This window comes from Rosa rugosa, chromosome 2 (genome assembly GCF_958449725.1).
Source record: "Rosa rugosa chromosome 2, drRosRugo1.1, whole genome shotgun sequence".
NCBI classification, from domain to species: Eukaryota; Viridiplantae; Streptophyta; class Magnoliopsida; order Rosales; family Rosaceae; genus Rosa; species Rosa rugosa.
Window position 1 is genome coordinate 23,066,819 of NC_084821.1, and position 17,863 is coordinate 23,084,681.

A 17,863-nucleotide genomic window follows, 5' to 3' on the forward strand; every position below is an offset into this window, starting at 1 on the left:
TTTTAGATGGTCCAAGTGTTTGGGACAACTACAATTTAATTTTAAAGCAGCTTAGGGTTGGCAGAATCTTACTTTAGGTTACCAACTAAGCACTCTACAGTTTATATATAGTTATATACTAGATTGAAAAAAAAAAATCATATACAATTATTATTCCAGGGAGTGCAATCCAGATATATAATCATATACAATATTACATGTATTTCTTATAAAAAAAAATATATGATTTCACATTTTCATTAATCAACTTCCCTAAATTAGGCAATCAGAGGCCTAAAACAAATAAACTGAGCTGTGGTTTCTTTAATAGAAAATATATAAAATCGTTCATGTGTATCTGGATGCCATTTACACCTTGCATGTTTCAAATATTAATGCAGCATTATTGCGCCCCAAACCAATTAAAAATTCCCAACTTAAAAATCCCCTTTAGAACCCCCATAAAGACAGCTTCTTCCCCATGTTTAGAACACATAAAATCCACATGGGTGTTGAGAGAAATGAGCTGGCTGAGACCAAATTCTAGGGAGATAGATAGATATAGGGATCATCATGATTAGTTGTTTAGTACTAGACTACTAGTACTTGTACTTTAGGGCCCTAAAGGTGCCCTATGAGGAATGCCCTTTCTTCTTCTTGATCTTGAATATTGGGGTGGAGGAGGAGTGCTTTGGTACATGTCTTGTTCTTCTTGTGGATGTTGCATTGTTGCTTCACTAGGAAATTGCTCTTGATGATCTCCTTCTTTTGATGGCAACCTTATTGCTATCCCTTCCCTTCTTCCCTCCTCATTCTCTTCACCAGTCTTGAAGATAAAGCTCGCATCCCCATTCTTCTTTAGTCCTACAAGCTAATGTTCAATGCAAGAAACTTTAATAGATTGCACATTAAGACATTTCAAGAAAAATTTAGTTAGTCATTGTCGAATGACATTGTACTCTAGACTGGTTATCATATTCAAATGTTATATTGTCAAACTCTTAGATTAGTATGGATTTGTCTTAGAACACATTCTCTAAATCACCAAATTGAGAAACATATTATTCCCATTACCCAAATTATGACAATATATACCAAATGCATTGAGATTTGATGCACACCCCCATCTTTGTTGAAAAACAGTTCCATTATACAACATTGTACACAAGAGCTACCGCTAATGTTTCAAGACTCACGATACATGAAACTATCGATTATGTGGATTTTTCTTAAAATAGATGTTTGGCCTGATGAATTGCCAAAATGAGAACTCAGACGAATCTGACCTTGGAAACATTATACTCATTAACCAAAATATGGAACGGCCAGTTACATTAGTATTTTGATGCACATTTTCTTGGTCTCCATGACTTCCATATATGAATGACAGGCAACAATTACAAAGTGGTGGAACTAACATTCGACCAAAAAGAAAAACTTAGAACGGGAGAAGAGAGAACTAATTGTTAGAGCTAGCTAACCTTGCATCCCAATGAACAAAACCGAAAAGGGTCCAAGAGACTCCTCCCACAGATTTCACAGATATGTGAGCTCCCTTTGACAGCAGTTTTGGGCTGAGGCCTCTCATTCAAGAACAGCACTCTCGCACTGTTTATCACATACGTCTGAACTCCAGTGATATCCAAAACCTTCTGAATTTCATTCACCCTAACAACATCGTGATACGACGACCGTCTGATCTGCATTGCCAATAAAATTACAGACCCAAATGAGAAAATGAAACAGAAAAGTCTATTTTCAATGACAATGAATTACATTACATCCACCCACCTGAATTACTTGGTGATCTTTGTGCCTTGATGATCTGCAGTAAAAGCAAAACGCCCCGTTGTGGCAATCCAGGCAGTACATGTTGCATTCGCTTCTCGGGGCATCTCTGTGTGCTGGGCAGATGGAGAAGAAGGCTGTGGATAACAATGACTCGAGCCATGAAGGCACCAACATCTCCTCCTCCTGTTTCAAATTCGACCCCAGAAAAGTCACAAAGAAATTCTAGATGGTTTCCACAGCCAGCATTTCCAATAACGTTTCAGAGAGAGAGAGAGAGAGAGAGAGTTTGAATTAAAGAAGTTGAAAGAGTAACATAAGAATTATCAGCAACCAAAACAGAAGAATGATTTCTATGCAAGAGAAAGAAGAAAAAAAACGACAAATTACAGAACATACCATCTGTAGTTAAATGTGGTGTGTGTGTGATAAACGCATTAGCTTTCTCTTGTTTAATGATTTGGCGGAGTCATGAATCTCATGACCACCATACTTCACACACAAAGTGACAAGAGGAGGGCGAATGGTGCTGCAAACCGACGGCTCAGATGGTGTGGTTTTTCTGGAGCGTTGGATCAGGAGGGGGGAAGAAAAGGTGTGTATGTGTTTGGCGAGGTTATGGAAGAAAAATCAATCAAATCACTTTTGATTCGATTCTTGGTGTTGCGTTGCGTCTCTTTGGCGAGGCACAGAGTTGGCATCTGAAAAGGTCGCGTTTTTGGGCGGAGAAGCCTTCTCTTTTTTTTGTTCCAATGGAAAATGAAGTGGAAATTACGACATTCATACTGATACTAGTATAAGTGTGTAAATGTCTAAATGTATTCCATGTGCAATTCTTCAATCTAAGTGCCATATCATGTTTATTATATTTGTGATGTTGAAGAATAAAGAATTTCTCTTGTTATAGAAATTTCTTTTTATTATAGCCAAATGGCTCCATTCTAGTTTGTAATTAAAAGAGGGATTATCTTAATCATTACATCTAAGGAAATAAGACTCATTTTTTTTTTTTTTCTAAGAAGAACTTTTGATAAATAACTTTTCATAGATACGTACATGAAAATAATATTTGTAAATAAATGTTTGTTACGTGCATGTTAAGAATTCTTTGAGAATGTGTCATTTTTATGAAACAAAATTCTTAGGGTTTTTTTTTTTTTTTTGTCAGAGTGATTTTCACTCCTATCTTCTACACACTCACATAGTGATGAGTGAAAATGTTGTGCAATAACTAGAATTAGCATATGTATGAAATTAAAAAATACAAAATGAAAGTGCAAATGCACATAGAAATGATGAAAAATGGATTGCAAAAATCATAAACTTCTTTAATTCTCCAAATTCTAAATGATCGATTCTGTTCTCCTACATAAGCAGAGGTGATAATAATGCAAGATTGTGTTCTCTAGTATGCGAATGTGAGAGTAAAACAGATTACCTTGAGAAAATATTTTTTGAATTGTCAAATAAGATCAACAACAACATCAATTTAACAAGAGTTGGATTATTCAACTCTAGGTTTCATTCTTGAAGAGGTAAAAGAGGTGCTGAGAAGACATGTGCATTACATAGTTCATTATGCTCCTAGAGATGCTAATAAGATAGCGCATACATTAGCTAGTCGCTCTTTAAGCCACAATGATAGTCAGCTGTGGTTTGTAACTGCTCCCGAATTTCTAAGGGATGCCATTCTAAACGAGTGTTCTCGTTAAGTTTCAATGAAAGTTTTATTTAAAAAAAAACATCAATTTAACAAAGAATAACATTGTGAAAAAATAATAATAATAATAATAATAACAGTTTATTACATGTAGGTAAGGGCTGTATCGGAACGATAGCCACTTGAAACGGCAGCGACCCATTGTCCAGAACTTGTTTGGGAATTTGAATTGAGAGATCAAAAAGAATTGAATTGGAAGCGCCACCAATATTCTCAAGGTCCTTAACAATTATTTGTATACAGGGTTGGAAACCCTAATCCTTCTTAACATGAATCCAATATATATTTGACTTATTTATCATTTCTCTGTAAAATTTGCTTGCAATCTGCCATCCATTGAAGTCTGGGAAAGACTAGCTTTCTTACCCTTTTTGAACCAGCTGCCTTTTTTGGGCGTGTGAACTAATTCTTTTATTTATTTTTTATTTTTTTGACAAATGTGTGGACTAATTCTTGAAGACAGACCTGATTCTCTAAATAAGCTAATAAACATAATATTATTCCTAAAATAATATTCTGTTTCCTACTAAATTCTAAGTAAATTGAATTTGCTTGAAGTCTCCCAGGTCCGGTCATGGAGATCTGGCCGGATTTGTATGGTCTGGCTTGATGACTAAGGCAATGCGGCATCATGCGTCGACTGCGAGCAAGGTAGCGACAGGCGGTGTACAACGTCGTGCAGGGGCAGTGATGCGATTGAAGACATCGGCAATGAAATGGCAGGCAAGTCTTGCTATGAATTTGCTGCCTGAGGTTGTGAGGCAGATGACCGGGTGGAGCGTTGAGGCGGCCCACGATCGTGCGGCAGTGGGGTGACGACGGAGAGGCGTGTGGACGGGATAGACACCGCCGGTGATATTGTAGATTGGGTATCCTTTTGTTGTTGGGTGTCCAAATCAGTTTTGGGGCCCAAGTCCGTGTTGAGACCCAAACCAATTTGGATGCTCAAACATAACACAGTTTTGGGACCTAATTGGAGAGGGGCTTGGAAGTGGACTCAACTATGGGATCTATGCTGGACTCGGGCTCTTTCATGGGCCCAATTGATGGGCTCTAACTCTCTAGGGTACCGTATTTGGGATCCTGGAGGTTTACTCAAACAGAATCTGAGCATGTTTGGCATAAGTTTAGGGTTTAGGAGGATTCAAGCTATGCTGTAATGGCGGAGCATGAAACGTCAAATGAGTTGACCTATCTCTATGTACCACCTTGGGTACTACCACATTTTCTTGTTTTGTTTGTAGATAGTAACGGAAGGGTATGTGTTACGATATGATTGTAACCAAACTCTATTGAATTTCTATCTATAAAGTTATTTCCTTGATTCAAAAAAGTAAATTGAATTTGGAACATCTTCCAACAAAAGGAAGAATAATATATAAAATGGGTAATTCGAAAGCATTTTGTTTTCTAGACACTAATTCATCTTCCGATTGGTTGATTTTTTACATTCATATATAAATGAGTTATAAAATATAGATGAATTTTGTTTAATTAATATTAGTTTTTCGGTGACAATCTATTGAGGCATCAAGTGCCCACAAACTATTCCAGAAAAAATGGGCAATCACTTCCAAGAACTCATCGCTGATATATCCTTCTATACAAATTATATGAACGTAAGCAAGCTTGTTAGACATATTATTCAACAATAGAAGACTTTGTATCACGACAGTTTGCTAGTCTTCCAAAGCGTTTCAGGGCCTAGAGTAGTAAATATATGAGAATATGTGATAGCAAGTGCACCATTTAGCTAGACAAATTTTAAATGCTTAGAGAGATAGCTAGATAGGAAACGACCTTAATAGCTACAAAACCTTGTCGATCTTATTTAACAAGTTGATGTTGTCCATAAACAAGCGAATTTTTAAGTTTTTGTTATTCGCCTAGAGTGTACACTTAAGAGAGAGGTGTTTTGAAGCAGTGGCAGAGCCAAGTTCAGGTATGAGGTGGCCTTGGCCTTGCCCCCCCCCCCCCCCCAAACAAAAAATAAAACAAAAACAATGATTGGTTTAGTTGTCATAATTGTTTAAGGATATCTCTATTTGTGTTTGGCCCAAACTCTAGGTTACTTGACCTAGTGGTAATAGGGTTAAATTAGAAGGATCTAGATTCCTATTCAATGTACGATTACTTTCCTTGTACGATTGAGATTCTATGTATTGTAATCCTCTATATAAAGAGGCCCCTATTATCAATGAGAATACACAGCAAATTCCTCTCAATTTCAGTTTCTCTACAACACGTTATCAGCACGAAGCTCTAACCCTGAAATAAATAACCAAAACCCTAAATCCGAATACAAAACCTTGAAACTCTTTCGGCCCCTGCTTCCTAACTTGAAGCTCTCGATCTCAGAAACCCAGAACCGCCAGCGGCGTCACCGGAACCGGCCGGAAAATCTCCGAACCGGCCTCCAGAAAAGAAAAACAATCTCTGCCCGGTTCGTACACTTCCAGGTCATCTTCCATCGTCATAGTTGGCCAACACCGACATCACATCTCTGAAATACTTCACCAGAAATTTCATCTCCAGAACCGGCCGGAAACCGACTGAACCGGCCACCGGAATTTCAGAAGATCCCTGAACCGCCTCGCCCAGCATCCTCGGCAGCACCTGCGCGCAAACCCTCGGCAGGTCCTCGACAGAGCCTCGGCAGCCCCCGCGCGCATCTGTCGACAGGCTCTTGGCAGCACCAGCGCAGGCTCTCGGCAGCACCAGCGCAGGCCCTCGGCAGCACCAGCGACAGCCCCTGCAAGCACCTCGCAGGCCCCTGCCGGCATCTGCCGACAGACCCCGCACTAGCCCTGCAGGCCCCGCAGCAGCCCTGCAGCACCCCTGCAGCACCCCTGCAGCAGGTCCGACCACCGCTGGCCACCAGTCTTCCGGAGGCCTCTTTCCGGCGACTTTTCACGCACTTTTCCGGCGACTTTTCCGGCAAAATTTTACTTTTTTTTAGGTATGTTTTAAAGGTTCGTTTAGTTCCCGTTTTTGAAGTTTTTTTTTTGTTTTTCTCTTCTTTTTCTCAGGGACTTGCAACCTCCCTTCTTCTACCCCCCTTTCTTCTTCATAGGGGAGACCAAAAGCCGAACTGTGGGGGTTCATGCTCACTCCAAGCTTGGAGCTTGTAGAGTCCTCCAAACTTAAAGTTTGTTGAGAAGAAAACGATCGACCACACACATCATTGTTTCAATCTAATCCAACCACTCTTGGAATCTAATTTCTTGGAAGCGACTATGCTCGGAAATTCCTAATTTCTTGGAAGCAACTACGCTCAGAAATTTTATATGTTTTCGTGATAGCCTTTCACGCTCCGAAACTAACCATAATTTCTTGTTCTCTTTCAGGTTGAGTAACCTGAACAAATTGGACTTTGCTCCATTGGGAACAACTGGCTCTGAATATCACAGGTGGGTTCGTGATGTCCGCCAGCATCTCAAGGCCGATGGAATCCTGGATACGATTCTCGAGCCTAGCCAGGACGTGCTGACTGTTGAGCAAGCTCAAGCTTTGGAAGCAAATAGAGTAGCCTTAGAGGCAAATAAGGGGAAAGCCATCATCCTAATGACTCGTCATATGGATGATTCGCTCCAGTACGAGTGTATGAATGAAGAAGACCCCAGAAGGCTGTGGGTCTCACTCGAAGAAAGATTTGGCAACGTCCGTGACTCCCTGCTTCCTGACCTAGAAGTAAGATGGCATAGCCTCCGCTTCTGTGATTTCAAGTCAGTTCTTGACTATAACTCGGAAGCACTTCGCATTAAATCCTTAATGGAATCCTGTGGTAAAGAGATCACAAATGCGATGTTGATTGAGAAGACTCTCTCTACCTTCCCCGTTTCTGCATTGATGGTTGCTAAGAACTATCGAATCGATATTACTGCAGGACGGATCACAAGGTTTCATGAGCTTATTGGAACTATGAATGTCGCTGAAAAGCATGACAACATCCTTGTGAAGAACTATAATTCGAGATCCGTGGAAATAGAGCATATTCCGGAATCCAATTATAGTCGCGCCCCTAAGAGAAGGGGCCAAGAGCGAAACCCTAACCGTAGGGATACTTCTGGACGTTCTGGTCCATATAATCGCTCTACTTGGGAAGGTAACCGCCAATATAGGCCAACACGGAACCGAAGAGGTCAACGTGGAAAGAGAGAGGGAGGCAACGCCTCTGGCCATGTTGGTGGCGCCACCAACACTAGGGGCTATCTAAATGACACTTTCAAAGCGCCTCAATCAATGGAGTTTGAGCAAAGAGATGTATGTTCTCGATGTGGAGTGTCTGATCATTGGGCACACATTTGTAGAGCTCGTGAAGAAATTGTCACCGCCTACAAAGCATATTGTGAAGCAAGAGAAGCTCACTATGTGGAACAAGAAGATCAAGAAGATGATCTAGAGTAAAGGGTTGAAGACTACGAATCTGGCTGGGATCAATAGATCGCCAATTCTGTTTAAGTCTTTATTTTCCAAGAGATGTAGGCAATTGCCATATTATTTTTGTAGTAGATGCCTATGGTTTAGTCTTTCTTCAAAGTAGGCGTACTCAATGTAAATGTGATGTCTAGGAAGATTTTGAGATAAGTGGTAATTAAGCGAGTTTTGCTCCACCGACATCTCCCTACTCACCTGGTCACATTTGCGTTGGAATTACTGAAAGAAGTTAGACGACTACCATTGTTTTGCATTAGCTAAGCATTTGGATTAGATTCTCCTAATGGTTAAGAGACAATGATGTACCCCGTTGGCTTATGAATAAAATTTTGAGTTCTTTTCATTATGACTCCATTTTGATTCATGAGCATGTTACTTTGTGACTATGATGGCTAGGCCATCAGTATTAATTCAAGGATGTGGAATAGCCCAAGTTCTCTTTGCCAAATGGCACCTTGATTAATGTCACAGAAACTCTCTACGCTCCTAGGGCAACTCGCACCTATGGATAGCCAACGGATTCCATGCGAAAACGCATGTAGAGAACAGAAATGAGTTCCTTTGCAATGCCTCTAATGATTACGAACGAAGGCGCATCTTAGAGAAGTTTATGTGTCGCTCTAGTGGACTCTATGTCACTATTCGAGCTATTAATCCAATAAAAGTGATGAGAGAAGATCTCTTGGATTAAGACACATATTGGCTTTGTCACGACAGGATAGATCATCCTAGTCATGATATGATGATCCGTCTACGAAAGACTTCACATGGACGTCTTTTCTCTCGAGCGAAATGAAGCAAGAATCAAAAATTGGTTCCTGGACTTAGCAAGACCGCAATAATTGCAGCATCTGGCGCTACAGCTGTCTTGGGGCGCCATATGGCCGCCCAAGTCCCTTGTGACAACGCCATATATGGCGCTACCCATGGCCATGTCGCCATGGATGTCAATCCCCATGATGGGTGATGTAGTCACAAACTTTGCTTCAATATGCGTTTCAAACGCTCAGGCCCAACCAAAACTCTCCGTGGTTGCTTCTAAGGCCTCTCGCTCATTTTACAAACCCACTTCCTTAGGAAAATTAGGACTGAGACCGTCCTATGCAAAGGATATGATAATACTCATTATGTTCTTACATAGAATCCGTAGGGATTCTGTGGACTGATTCCACCAACTTGCGGACGTTTAAATATCTCATGATGTTGGTTGATATGCAAACACGCTGGTCACGTGTTGTGCCATTGTCCACTTGTAATGCTGCTTATGAAACACTCCTAGCACACATCATATGACAATGGGCTCACTCCCCGAATCATCCTATTCAGTCAATTAGATTTGACTATGCTAGTGAGTTTACATCGAAGACTTTCGATTGTTATTGCATTTGGGACTGATGTTGGACATCATATTCCCATGAGCACACCCAAATGGTCTCGCGGAAACGACTACGATGGTAGTCCGGACATTGGTAATGCGCACCAACCTCCTTATATCCGCTTGGGGTGATGCAATATCGCATGCAGCTATGCTAATTCGTCTACGACCCACTGCCACTCAATCTACCTCTGCATTACAGCTTGTGACTGGGTACAAATATCGTACTTACGCATATTTGAGTGTGCCATTTATGTGCTAATTGCGCCGCCACAGCGCTCTATAATGGGTCCTTATAGACGAATGAGCAACTCAGTTGGATTTGAGACTCCAACAATCGTCCGCCACTTAATGCCCTTGCATGGCGATCTCCTTCCCGCTAGATTTGCGAATGTCACTTTGATGAGACAGTCTTCCCGTCGTTAAGGGGAGATAAGAACACAGATGTTCAGCAGGAACGACAGGAATTGTCGTGGCTTGTCCCCACTATGTCTCATCTCGATCCCTACTAAAGTGACGAGATCACACAAATATGCTGCAAACATGTCTGCAAGGATGGACGTCCCTACGAGAGGACGTAGCGCCACACTACACAAAGGTAGGCATGGCGCCAACGCCATAGAGAGAGTGGCACTCTGGCGTTACAGGCCATGGCCCCAGCTAGAATGCATGGGAGGCCCGTGGGTTCGAAGGATACTTTGGCACATTCCAATCCTTTGATCATCGACACTCAAAATCCGTCTCATGAGAATCTTCCGGGTTATGGTTATAGTTGGGGGACGCCTCAACGTTAGAACCTATTCCTGAGAATATAGAGCTCTATGAAACTTACACTAGTGTACATGAGACGTGGGATAGAAACTCCATCATAATTGATGATGTAGTTGCGCATTTCGTTGCGCATGAGTTTGTTGAGTCCGATGATATCGAACCACGCTCCGTTGATGAATGAATGCCAACGTAGAGAGATTTGGCCTAAATGGAAAGATGCGATCCAGGTTAAGATAGATTCCCTAACGAAGAGGAAGGTTTTTGAGCCAGTGATGCCAACACCTCATAACATAAAACCTATTGACTAATGGGTCTTCGTCAGAAAGCGTGATGAGAAAAAGAGATGGCAATCTCACCTTATGGCGCAAGACTTCTCACAAATCGCCCTGGAATCGACTACGATGAGACATACTCTCTCGTAATGGATGTCACTACACTCCACTACCTTGTCAGTTTGGTAGTTTCCGAATAACTGAACATGCAGCTTACAAATGTGGTCACTACGTATCTCTATGGGGATCTAGATACGGAATATACATGAAGGTTTATGGTGAACTTCATTTACCCAAGTCAAGTGGCTCTAGACCACGGAGCGCGTTTACAAAGAGGTTGAAACGCTCACTAAGATGACTACTTGATTGGGAAGGGATATGCCCACGCGTTTCCATAACAAGTTTCGGATTCTATCGCGGTTCATGTTGGACATGATCTTCATTAGAAGCCCTTAAAAGAGTTAAGGGAAACCGCTGAACACTAGAAATCAGAGTTTGAGATGAAGGATTTTGGGAGAACACGATTATGTCTCGGTTTGGAACTTGAGCATCGTGTTGATAGATGATTAGGCATTTTGACAAGGTCAAGCCTTCAAGCACCCCCATGATCATTCGTAGTCTTGATCCTGAAAAGGATTCTCTTCGTCAAAAGGATGATGACGAAGATGTGCTAGAGGCAGAAGTGCCTTACTTGAGTATAATAGGCGCATTATTGTACTTAGCTCAATGCACAAGACCGGACATCTCATATGTTGTGAACTTGTTAGCTAGGTATAGCTGTGCGCCAACGCGACGCCATTGGATTGGTGTAAAAGATATCTTTCAATACTTGAGATGTATGATTGATATGGGCTTGTTCTATCCCTACAGAGAGATGATGGATTCGGACCCATCACACACCAAGAACGCCGCCGACACTGGCCTGCGTCCCCTCTCCCCATCCCAAAACGAAGTTAGCGTTTTGGAAGGTTTTGCTGATGCTGGGTATCTCTCTGACCCACACAAAGGTCTTCTTAAACTGGTTAAGTGTTCACCATGGGTAAAGACCGTGATATCTTGGAGGTCTACAGAAATAGACCCTAGTCGCTATATCTTCGAACAATGCAGAGATCATTGCTCTTCATGAAGTGATTCGTGAATGTATATGGATTGGATCCATAATTACGCATGTTCGAACAATTGTGGTTTGAAGTCTACCATAGATGAACCTACGAGCATTTAGGATAATGCAGCTTGTTTTGAACAAATGAAGCAAGGCTACATCAAAGCGACAACACCAAGCTTAATCAGCAATAACAGACTCTCCTCAAGATCAAAATGAACTAGGTTCGATCTGAGGACAGTGTGGCAGACTTGCTCACTAAGTCATTGCCTAAAATCCACTTTCGAGAAACATGTTGGTAGCATCGTTTACGGAAGTTATCCGAACTCCCATGACCGTGGTCATCAGGGGGAGATGCAGACATCAGGGGGAGATGTCTACATGTATGGTCTCGAAACGTGAAGGGTGTGTTGTGCTCTTTTTCCCCTTCGACCGAGGTTTTGTCCCACTGGGTTTTTGTTACTCGGCAAGGTTTTTAACGAGGCAACGAGAGAAGCACCGCGTATGGACAACACAAGGGGGAGTGTTTAAGGATATCTCTATTTGTGTTTGGCCCAAACTCTAAGTTACTTGACCTAGTGGTAATAGGGTTAAATTAGAAGGATCTAGATTCCTATTCAATGTACGATTACTTTCCTTGTACGATTGAGATTCTATGTATTGTAATCCTCTATATAAAGAGGCCCCTATTATCAATGAGAATACACAGCAAATTCCTCTCAATTTCAGTTTCTCTACAACAATAATTAAATTACACATTATAATTATTCAAAATTAAGAGAAAATGTATCATTAGCCCTGGCCTCCCAAAAGTTTTGGGCTAGCTCCGCCATTGTTTTTAAGTGACTTTGAGGTCAAGTGAATATTATTCACATGTGTTACATTGAAATATTGGAATTTTAACAACTCAAAATTATGCATATTTATTTTCAGCCATAAGATTCAATTTTTCATTATAATTTCTCAAAAAATATCTCATAAGCGAGCATGACTTATATCCACAATAAAATCCGTAACTTGTATATATCAAAGGCATTCACAAAATAAGTGGCTTCAGCACATATGGATCGATTTTGATTCGTATACCTTGGTGTTGATATTGTCACAACTGCACATTCTTTCCTTCCTGGAAGAGCTTTTGTTTTCTCTAGCTAGGGTTTGGTTTAATTTTCTTGGTTTGGTTTCTCTATCTTCCCAGTTGTCGAAAGATGATTCCTCGTGCAATTGCTCAATGGAGGACTTCTCCTTCTCTTTGTATGTGTTTGCCTCAAAATCGTCTCGGCCAAAATTAGAGGCCGAGAGACTTGTGGTCCAATTGTCCTTCTTGATACGCAGGCGTGCCAACTCGCGGCCAATTGGCCAAGCGAGGTTTTGATAAGATTTGCGCTTGATCTGACTTCTTTCAAGTGACTGTGGGCCGAGGAAGGAACCGTCTCGGCCGCTGGGTTCTCTTGCCTTTGTTGCAAGGACTTTCGGCGTCTTCACCGATGTTGCTTCTAAAAAGATATTTTTGATATAGGTTGCAGAAAGTAAAGTGCGAAAAGTGAAAGAACAAGAATGTAAATGCGAATTAATTAAATTGCATAAAATTTGAAGAGACTGAAGAGTAAATTGCAGGAAAGATAAAGTGCGGAAGGTAAAGAAAGCGATAAAAATTAAAGTAGGCTAGAGAAAGAATGAAAAGATTGATATTGTAGAGAATTTGATGTATTGATCTTGAGTTGTGTTGGTCGGGGACCTTTTACAATGACCTAGGAGGGTCGTATTTATGCAGTCACATACATAAGGTATAGGAAATAAATTACAATTAAATTAAATGAATTTCGATCTTAATGACCGAAATTAAGATATGCTCCATATTACTTCAATCCTTAACCGCACTATTACTACTTCCTTCTTACGGCGCCATTATATTTGATTTGTTTTAATTTCTGCAATATTGTCTTCAATGCCTTCAAACTCAATAACATCTCAGCATTAATTATATCAAAGAATAATTATTGCCGTTATTTCCTTCCCTTCTCATTTCTTCTCCAAAAGTTAATATCTAATAAAATCTCATAAATATGAAATTTATCGAGTATCAACAAGAAAAGCACTATATTTTCCTTATCTATCGGCCAATTGATTTATGGGCCGGTTTACCAAAAATAGGTACAAACATAGCCCCCCCAGTTCCTTGAGCCTCGGCTTGAGCCGAGTGGTTAAGGAACTAGTGAATAATGTCGGCCTCGTTGTCGAGTGAACTCTTGGGCAAGAGAAGAAAATTACTCTTGGCTTAACATCAAAAATATTTTCCAGCCATAATCATAGAGAACCATGGCCTTTTACGGCTGCCGAATCACAAGACGGCTGCCGACAAACAATTCTTTCTCCTCTTGGTGGTATGCTTATAAATGTTTAGCTCCAAAACTTTCAAATTTACAAATGCTTGCTGCATGATAGCACTTTTGCAATTGAAAATTAAAATGAGATTCATACCTTTATTGGCTACACGTCTCCATTCCACAATTAATAAGCCATCACTACTAGAATAAGTTAATCACACGACAGTCATCACACAACACATGAGTTTTTGCTGTTGTCTGAGTTAATCAGACGACAGATTTTTTAAACCAGTCGTTTCACCTCCACTCATCCAACACATCATCATTTGTTAAATTTGAGAGATTTCAGACAACACTAACAAGGACATGTGTTGTCTGAATAATGAAAAAAACAAACGAACAATTAATTTACATTTATTTTTTCCCACTCAAAACCAAAATCTTTTTTCCCACTCAAAACCAAAATCTTGTTCCCTCCCTTAGCTAAAAAATTAGGTCATTCTCCCACCCAAACCGCTCTCAGCCTCTCTCACTCACCAAAATGGTGTTCCCTCCCTTAGCTAAAAATTAGGTCATTCTCCCACCCAAACCGCTCTCAGCCTCTCTCACTCACCAAAATGGTGTTCCCTCCCTTAGCTAAAAATTAGGTCATTCTCCCACCCAAATCGCTCTCAGCCTCGTTCTCACTCAGCCTCGCTCTCACTCACCATCAATACCCCTCACCCTCAATCCCGTTCACCCTTTCACCCTCGTCGAGCCTCTCAGCCTCTATCTCACTCACTCTTGCTCTCACTCACACTCGATACACTCTCAGTGGGCTGTCTCCGTCGATCGAGACTCACCCTCGTTCTTCTTGGTTTAAATCTTCTGGGTTTCATAACTCATCTTTGTTCTTAAAGACTTCACCTTTCTATTTCTCTCCCTTCCAATTCAAGACCTTTTTTATTCTTCTTCACCTTGTCGCGCCACTGTTGCTCTGAAACTTTGATGGGTTCTCTCTAATTCCAACTCTTCTGGGGTCTTTCTGGAGCTGCTGAGCTTTTTGACTTGAGGGGGCTCAAAGGTGATCAAACTCCGTCTCTTTTTGTTGTTGCAAGAATCATGCTTTTCATATTAGATTTTGATTATTCAGTGGCTAAATTCAAATTGATTATTCAGTGACTTCAACCTCCGATATAGCAGACCCACTCAGGCAAAGATTGAAGGGCAGAGAGAAGACGATTCACACAGATTTTAAGATGGTAAGTAATTCTGCGCGTCCTTTTCTTTCAATTTTCTGATTATGCGATGAGTGAAGACTATTTCGTTTGAAATTTCTGATTAGACGATGGCGGAGCTGAATCTGCTAACCACCTGCACTTGTTAATCCACAGAGGAGAGACTCTTCCTTCTTCCTCTCTCAACCCAATTGCGTCTTCTACAGGCCAACTCGCTTCCAGAAACGAATCCCCAATTTGAGGTTATTTCTGGGGTTTTGATCTAATTTTCTTCACAATTATACTTGAATATGCAATTCGATTGCCTTTTCCTTGCTATGTGTTTGTATGCAAATGTTAAGTTTTCAACGGCATGAGAATTGAAGAGACCGTACATTCAATGTACAATTTGGAATACAAGTAATTGAAAGATAATGAGATAATGTAGTTTTGTGTTAGGTAGGTGATGATTGACACTTCATGAACATAGAGAGGAGAATTTGGCAGCTTAATGTAGATTGTTATTGGTGTAAAAATTGTTAGCTTAATTTTTTCTCCAGCAATTATTACTCAAAGATCAAATGTGTTTATATCTCATACCATCAGGCGGTGCATTTATTGAAAATTTGTGATCATTAGCTGAATTGCAATTTCAATAAATAAGCATGGGCTTTCCAACTCTCAACAATTGTGGCATTGGAGATAGAATATGAGGAGTATGTCTTGTTTGCTGGTATTAATTTGTGGCTATTTTCAATTTTCTTGCTGATTTGTAAAGTAATAAGATAGCTGTAAGCATTATCTGAAGGAGCTAGGACATTTTGAATTGAATTTTGCTTTGTGAAAATCATGGGAATGGTCTCAAAACTTATGATTAACAGATAGTTGCTGCTCTTTAGTCCAACTAGTAGTACTATCGTTACTCTCTATCCATGTTTGGCTTTCTGTTTTGCTTTGGGTTTATGCTTTAGTTTGTTCGTTTCGTTTTACTTTTCCTTCAGTGTGGTTCTTAACTCAGGCGTGTACTGATTGTAAATTGCTTTCCTTTCTTGATCATAGTAATAGCCGGAGGCTTCCTATCCACTATAGTGATCATTCGTCGCCTCGAGGAATTGCGAGGCAAAACCTTTTCGACGTATTCAACTGAGCAGCTAGCAGGACCGTGCAATTTGCATATATATATATATATATATATATATATATATATATATATATTAATTTTGATGCACTTTTGACGTGTATTGATCTGTTTTTGATGAATACTTATAATGCATAATGGTTGAATTCCCATTTACTTATCGCATCACTTAAATGTTATGAACTTCGATTGTATTTGGTTTTATGTTTTGTAGGCTATCGCAGCATTTAAATATTATAAATGAAAAGAGCTGATTGTATATGGTTTTGTGCTTCCAGATAATGACACCTTCTACGCGAAGACCTTCATCTCAAGCAGTAGCAATGGCCAAAAGAATGAGGGAAATTCAGCTGAGAGGGACAAGGTCTACCAATACCAAGCGATCCAATGGAGCAACATGCGATTGAGAGTGTAGGTGATATGTGTGTGCACTTTTGCACGAGCTTTGGAGGATTTTGTCCCTGCGTAATCTTTCGTATTAAATGGTTTCTCTTGTGTTAATAGGATATATATATATATATATATATATATATATATATATATATATATATATATATATATATATATATATATGAGCTTAATACATGAGCTATCTTTCCTTGTAAGTTCTTCTTCTCTTTCAGATTTAGTTCAGTTCTCCATTTTTTCATTGGGTTTCGATTGTGTTTCTTGATATAATTGGGTGTATTGATTGGGTTTTCATAGGTACCCAGTGCTGGAATCCATACAAAAGTACTAGTGGCCAAGACTTTCATTGGGTCTTTTTTTAACTGTGGTTCAGAAGCTTAGTAAATTTTAGCATAAATGTCCTGTTTAATGGTTTGATATTTGTTTGTTTGGAATAATTGTCTTCTCCTAGGTTGAGAGTTTTGTGAAATCACGTTCTTGGATCATTACATTCTAACTTTCTCTTGCATGATTCTGATTCTGATTCTGTTCTAATTTCTTCTTCTTCTTCTTCAATCATGCATTTGCTTATGCAATTCTTAAGTTTAGGCAGTAGGAAAAGGCACTATGGAGCAAAGGGAAGCTTTCAGTTCAGAGACAAAGTTGGTGAAACTCAAGTACATTTCATAGTCGCGATTCACATCCCGCAGCAAAGCGCGGGTATCTTTGCTAGAGATCACAAAAGAGCCATAAATGATCCAAATCCCACAGCAACGCGCGGGCATGTATGCTAGTGCCAACTAATTGAGTGATAGCATGCATGTTGAGTTATTAGCATCTTCTGCTACTCAGTTTATTACTCAATTACTCAGTTTTTCCATGACCAAGTTTCTTTACTACAAATGCAGGCAATGACACCGAGGACCATCATACTTATCTTTGATACACTATGCATTGTGACATTGATTTGCTGCAACTAGTTGTACTGGGTGGTCAGAACTGAGTTGGCAAAGTTTGTGGTTAAAACATATATGTAAGATTTGTGTTGGTACTTCTTGGAGACCTATTTTGTTATTTCAGTTCAAAGTTTGTGGTTATGTTTTGGTTGGACATGAATAGAGCTAGTACTTTGAATTGATATGTAAGAAATACTTCATACAATTGGGTACACCCTATTTGTAGTTTCGGTGTGTTTTGGCAATGTATGACAATAATGTGCTAGTAAATGACATTTGAACTAATTTGTGTTTCATATTTGCCTATTTCCAGAATCAGTAGTGCTTATTCAATTCAAACAACATATATAAGGCTATTAACTATGGTAGTACAGTATCATCAGACAACACATAAATTTACACACATAATACCTAT

General features: G+C 39.9%; 1 protein-coding gene and 1 long non-coding RNA gene across 5 annotated transcripts; one reads left to right on the forward strand and one right to left on the reverse strand.

Annotated features, from left to right (window-relative positions):
- Positions 1-274: 274 nt before the first annotated feature.
- Positions 275-2,544, reverse strand: LOC133732437 (protein RGF1 INDUCIBLE TRANSCRIPTION FACTOR 1). Of its 2 annotated transcripts, none has more exons than XM_062159986.1 (4): positions 2,167-2,544; positions 1,771-1,953; positions 1,461-1,679; positions 275-850 (listed from the first exon to the last, which is right to left on the reverse strand). In XM_062159986.1, the coding sequence occupies exons 1-4, from the start codon at positions 2,167-2,169 to the stop codon at positions 593-595; spliced, it is 663 nt and encodes a 220-aa protein (XP_062015970.1). In that variant the 5' UTR covers positions 2,170-2,544; the 3' UTR covers positions 275-592. The 2 variants fall into 2 exon arrangements, with proteins under 2 accessions (XP_062015970.1, XP_062015969.1); XM_062159985.1 differs by having other exon boundaries at positions 1,771-1,992.
- An 11,847-nt stretch (positions 2,545-14,391) lies between these two features.
- On the forward strand, positions 14,392-16,622 carry LOC133734093 (uncharacterized). Of its 3 annotated transcripts, none has more exons than XR_009858057.1 (4): positions 14,392-14,834; positions 14,930-15,012; positions 15,096-15,230; positions 16,384-16,622. It is a non-coding gene; the product is annotated as an uncharacterized LOC133734093 (long non-coding RNA). The 3 variants fall into 3 exon arrangements; XR_009858056.1 differs by lacking the exon at positions 16,384-16,622 and adding an exon at positions 16,027-16,374 and having other exon boundaries at positions 14,393-14,834; XR_009858055.1 differs by lacking the exon at positions 16,384-16,622 and having other exon boundaries at positions 14,398-14,834; positions 15,096-16,014.
- The last annotated feature ends 1,241 nt before the right edge of the window (positions 16,623-17,863 follow it).

Coding starts and splice junctions, on each gene's coding strand:
- LOC133732437 (XM_062159985.1), bottom strand. Junction 1,680..1,770: donor AAGATCACCAAGTAATTCAG/GTGGGTGGATGT, acceptor TTGGCAATGCAG/ATCAGACGGTCGTCGTATCA. Junction 851..1,460: donor TTTGTTCATTGGGATGCAAG/GTTAGCTAGCTC, acceptor ATTGAACATTAG/CTTGTAGGACTAAAGAAGAA.